At 40.3% G+C, this 5,618-nt stretch overlaps 1 protein-coding gene across 1 annotated transcript; it reads left to right on the forward strand.

Annotated features, from left to right (window-relative positions):
* The first annotated feature begins 4,206 nt into the window (after positions 1 to 4,206).
* On the forward strand, positions 4,207 to 5,386 carry LOC100216897 (uncharacterized). Its single transcript, NM_001143284.1, has one exon. The coding sequence runs from the start codon at positions 4,608 to 4,610 to the stop codon at positions 5,055 to 5,057; it is 450 nt and encodes a 149-aa protein (NP_001136756.1). The 5' UTR covers positions 4,207 to 4,607; the 3' UTR covers positions 5,058 to 5,386.
* The last annotated feature ends 232 nt before the right edge of the window (positions 5,387 to 5,618 follow it).

Below are 5,618 nucleotides of genomic sequence, written 5' to 3' on the forward strand. Positions count from 1 at the left end.
TGTAATATGTTAATATAATCGTTATTTACGCTCTTATGCATTGTTCTTTTGATATATTACACTTGTGACGTCAACATATGTGTGGAAATAGATCCTGGCACACATATGCTATGCACCCGGCTCTGCCCCTTGGAAACGGGTGTGACAGAAGTGGTATCAAAGCAATGTGACCGTAGGTCGCTAGATTAGTTAGAAATGGAAAGCCCAGTCAGTATTTCAAAGCCTGATATATTTTCCTCCATAAAACTTACTTTATATCAAAAACTTGTCTCTTTTATTTTCAACTCTTCTAGTCTAATTTTGGTCTATCAGAAGACTATGCTTAGAAGCACTACAAGATGATCAATTTAGGATTACAGAACTTGAAGCGAAGTTTGCCTGAAGGAACCTTTTAGAAGCTATTGAAGATGCCTCATTCTCTGTCTTATCCCTGCCCCGCAAGAAGTTTTCGTTATAGATCTCTTGGATCTATTGCCAATCTTCTTGGTTAGGTTGATAGGATAGTTCTATAATGTTAAGTTTTCGACTAGATCGGTAAAGACGACGTTATATTGTGGTTGTTTTCTAACTCATAATATTGCTATATAACCCTTGATTTCTTTTACTCTTGTTTTCTTGCCATTGTATTGTCATCCTTGGACAATATCTACCTTGATATATTGAACCCTTTGTCTCTCTACTTTTCTCCTTGATAATGCTTTCTCCCTATTGAATTCTTATACTTTTGCTTTCGTGCCATTGTATTGCCACCCTTGCGCAATATCTACCCTGATGTATGAAACCTTTGGCTCTCTACTCCTTGATAATGCTTTCTCCCTAACTCACTTTATATCCTTGGTTGTATCATTTATCCTCACTTTAATAGTTCATGGTTATCTTATTTCACTCTTGGCCACCAACAAATATGTCTTGTCTAACTCCTTGATAATTCTTACCCAACTCCTTGATGTTATAATATCTTTCTTATTCCAAACCTTGTCTCACCTTTTGTTTTGGTTGAATGAGTAGAATTGGATTGTGTTGTGCTGGTATGCTTGAGTTTATTGTCCTTTGTGTTCATGTTTGGTTTGCTTCTTTGAAATGATTGTTGGTGTATTGTGTGACTTTTGTCCACAAAGACATCATTTAGCTAGGTAAAACCTTAGATAGATGGGTTTTCTCTGCTCTCTATAATCTATCTTTACTCAACCCTTTCGTCCCTTCCATTTTTCCATACCCATACAGATGTCAGACCCTGGAATGTCAACTACAAGTGATGTCACTAAATGCAAAGAATGCGGTGTGTTGACAAGTAAAAACAACACTCTAAATAAAACAGTTGATGAACAGACATTGAAGACACAAAAGGATGTACAACCAAACCAAAAGACAAGTGACCTTGGAACATGTTGTTGTTGTGAGTACTATGGAATTCCTTGTCGCTAGATCAGTACAAACGAAAGTGAAACTACAAAACAGAAGAACCGGATTTTATTTTCTGGCATAGACAGACAAATGTCTCCCCAAGAACAACTAATAGCAGATTCTCTCATACCTAATGCACTGTCAGTTGATGAATTGCAAAGTATTCCCAAAAGGAAACATCACAAGAATGCCCAGCCACAAGAAGAAACACATGAGTGTTACATTGATGGATGGACTATTACTTGCACACAGTTTCAGCCTCATCGTCGCATCAGGTCCAAGAAACGAAAAGAGAAACATGGAAAAAGTCAAGAAATAACTTCAAGAAAAGCTTGCTATCAATGTGGACGTGAAGGTCATTACTTCCGTAACTGTCCTGAGAAAAGTTCACTACAGATCACCTCCGAGATGAAGCTATCTCAATCTTTAGACATGGATTATGAACAAAAATGCACAGAAACTTGTACCAACAACGTAAAGACAACTCCACCATGTAACTTATCAAGTCGTGCTTGCTTTGGCTGTGGTGATACCGGCCATCTTGTTAATGGTTGCCCTAAGAAAGATGTGGAGATCAATAAGGTCCGAAAGAAAAGACAACACCCTCAAACCCATGCATCAACAAAGAATAAACAAAGGAAAGAGACCAATGGAAAGATAAGTTATGCAGTGACAGGAACCATTCAAAGTGATAATGCAGTAATTTTTGGAACACTGGTCATTCACACAACCATCGCCACCGTCTTGTATGATCCTCATACAACACATTCTTTTATCAGTGCCCAGTTTGCAACAAAGTATGGTATCTTTAAGTGTCCCTTAAGATCAAGAAAGACCATCAGTACACCTGAAGGAAAAATGTTAGTAAACTACATATGTCCAAAAGTAAGTGTTAAAATCAATGGTATAGATTTTCAAGCTGATCTTATAGTGATGGAATCAATGGAAAAGGATGTGATTCTTGGAAATAATTGGTTACAAAGAACTAAGGCAATAATCCAACATACTGAGAGAACCATATGTTTGGAAACCCCATCTGGAGAAAGAATAGTAGTTGAAGACAATCGACCTCCAGCACTGAAGATTGGTACATCTGACAAGGAAGAATAATATATCAATTAGCTAGAAGAAGGAGTATGTCTCACGAAAAAAATGTCAAAGTGTTGCCCCTTTTCAAGATTTGTAATTGTGCTAAGTGATATATGAATAAATTTGGAGAATCTCTCGCACCTATTGTGTTTTGCCTCTTTATAAAGAGAATAAAGTGTGGTGTCATCTGCTCTATGCAAACAATGTGATATTCTATTCTAGTTGCCCTAAAGTCCCGCTCAAGTCTTTCTCTCAATTTGTGCTCAAGGAAATACTGTTGGACCAGAAAGATGGTTTGGATATCATGCCATAAAACCTATAAAGTTCAAAAGATCTTTGTTAAGGAATATAACACCTGTAAACTCTTGAAGTATGATGAAACAAGAAACCATCCTTGCTCCTTAATTAAACTTATCTTGGAAATCAAAATGTTGTGTTAACCCCTTTATCTTCATATCGTACAAGTCGCTTATGTAATCTTGTCTCACTACCTCTTTTACTCTCTAACCAGATGATGAACCCCAATGGAAAGGAAGTAAATGATGCCAATGACAATACCCCTACCTTAACAACTATGAACGAGAAAAATGAGTCACCGAGATATTCGATGAATGGAATGAAGAACAACAAAAGGAATAGAAAAATGTTTGCATACATGATTAGTCCACCTCAACCTCAAGCGAAAGCCACGAAACACATGGATACCCAAATAGATGAATCAAGTCAGGCTCAGCTACATGAGATATAGACATCCAATCAACCCTCACCCCCTGTTGGTCAAGCAAAGTTGACTCGCAAAGAACTCAAAGCAAAAGGTGCTTGCTACTACTGCAAAAATGAAGGACATCTTATTCGCGAATGCCCTAAGAAGCGTCTAGACCGATTAAAGAAGAAGACGGTGAAGCAAGACCCAAACAATAATCCATAAGACCAACTAGTTATAAGTACGATGATGAAGATCGCTCGATTTGTAGTCATTGCGGAGCTAAGAAACAATAAGTTCCTTAAGCTTAGAAGAGTTCAATGTGAACCAAGTACCTATGAGTAACCATATATCAACATTGTTTTCTTGCTAGCCTTCCCTAATCTCGAGGACGAGATTCTTTTTAAGAGGGGTAGATTTTGTAACACCCTAAATTCATCAATTAAAAGCGATCCAATTTTATTTATTAGTTTCAATAGAATGGGAAATATTTATGTTCTCAAATAACAAAAAGGTAATATAAATCAATTGAACAATTTCTTGTATAGATAAAATTTACCAATTGCTTGACGCATTCATGTTGAGGCATAATTTTTGTTTGCTAATGAATTGTAAATATTTTATTTATTTTATTTTATATTCTCTTTTATTGCATAAAATTTATTTATTGGATATATTATTATTATAATTTTCGAAATATTTTAAAACATATATTTATCTATATATAACTTACGTTAAAAATGAAAATAAAAGAAAGAGAAAGGAAAAAGGAAATTTAGAAACAAAAAGAAAAAAAAACAAAACCAATCTTACGCCCAAGACTTTGGCTTCGGATCTAGCCCATCCCGTACGCCACCTGCTTTTCTATTTCTCTCCTTGACACACGTCCTCACTCCCTCTCTCTCCCTCTCACTCTATGGCAAGTGGGCCCTGCTTGTAGGATTTTCATTCCAAGAAACTAGATCGCACGCAGCAGCCGCCGCCCTAGCCTCCTGCTCCCTTGGCCGCCGCCGCCACTCTCCCTCTCCCAGCCGTTTCTTTCTCCCTCCCCCTTTCTCTCTCTTCTCCCCTGCTCTTTCTCCCAGGCACCCGCGCGCCAGGACGCCGAAGCTGCGCGAGCCGCGCGCCCAGCCCCGTGCCGCGCGACCCCGCTGCCGAGCGCGCCTAGCTCGCAGCGCGCGCGCGATTTCGCCGAGCACCCGCCCCGAGCCGCCTCTGCACGCCAACCGAGCCGACGCCGCGACCAAGCTCAAGCATCGACGCGCAGCCACGGAAGCCGACCGCGCCCGCGTGCTGGACGCCCGAGCTCCTGCGCCCCGCGCGCAGCGCCCTGTTCCGACCGAGCGAGCCCGCGCGACCGACCGCGCCAACAACCGAGCAGCCGAAACCGCCCGCGATCGTTTCCGCGTTAATGGTGATTCAATGCGTTTGTTTCTCCCCGTTACTCCCTCTCCTCTATGAACGACATTCATGGTGCCTTGAAGTCATGGCCGGCCACCTCCCCGAGCGTCTCTTACTCTTCCCTCTCTCTATAAAATGGATGCCCGAGCCCTCTCCCTTCCCTGTCCAAGCTTTTCCCCATCGCTACCTCGCCCGGACGTGTTCGTCGGCCGCCGTACGTCGTTCGTCGGAGCTCGTGCCCCGTCATCCGCTCTCAACCCCAGCCACCTCGCCCCTTCCTCCTTCTCGCAGTGGAGCACGTTCCGTCGTCCGCGCCGTCGCCGATTCGCTGGACCATCCACTGCCCTGCAGTGCTCGGACCGCCCGTGGAGCCTCGCCGGAGCGTACCTCGCCGTCCACGCAGCACCTCTGCCGAGACCACCCTGCCCTTCCTCCTGTACCTGAGCAAACTCAAGATTGAAGACAACCCAAGATTGTTGATGTATTTTCTAAATCCTGTTTTAAATTACTTTATGGATCTTGTGATTTATCGTGGTATTATCGATGCGATTCACATGTATGATTTTAGAGGTTCGATATATACGTGTAACTAAAATCGAACCCCGTGACAATATTTTGAAAATGCGTATGATTTTATAATTTTAAAAATGAGTACGGTCACTATTTACTAACTTAGTGATTTTCATACTAGAAATGTTTACGGATTTGTTTTTACTTTAGTGTGTGGAGCGATAACCGGTTATTATTGGTACAAGTGTAATTTTAGAAATTAAAATAGAAACACTAGGCCACATATTTTCGGTCAAATGAGGATATAGATTTTACTATTCATAATAAATAAATTCATAAGTATGACACTTAAGTACTTAGAAATTAGTAAGACATTTATTTATGCCATAATAATTATGATTATGTTATTAAAAGTCTCATTTAGTAATTTACATTAATTCTTAGAATATTAATGTTAGAAGAATTAAATAAACAATTTTTAGTTATACGTATAATTTCTATCTAGAAAAGA

Source organism: Zea mays, chromosome 5 (genome assembly GCF_902167145.1).
Source record: "Zea mays cultivar B73 chromosome 5, Zm-B73-REFERENCE-NAM-5.0, whole genome shotgun sequence".
Taxonomy (NCBI): domain Eukaryota; kingdom Viridiplantae; phylum Streptophyta; class Magnoliopsida; order Poales; family Poaceae; genus Zea; species Zea mays.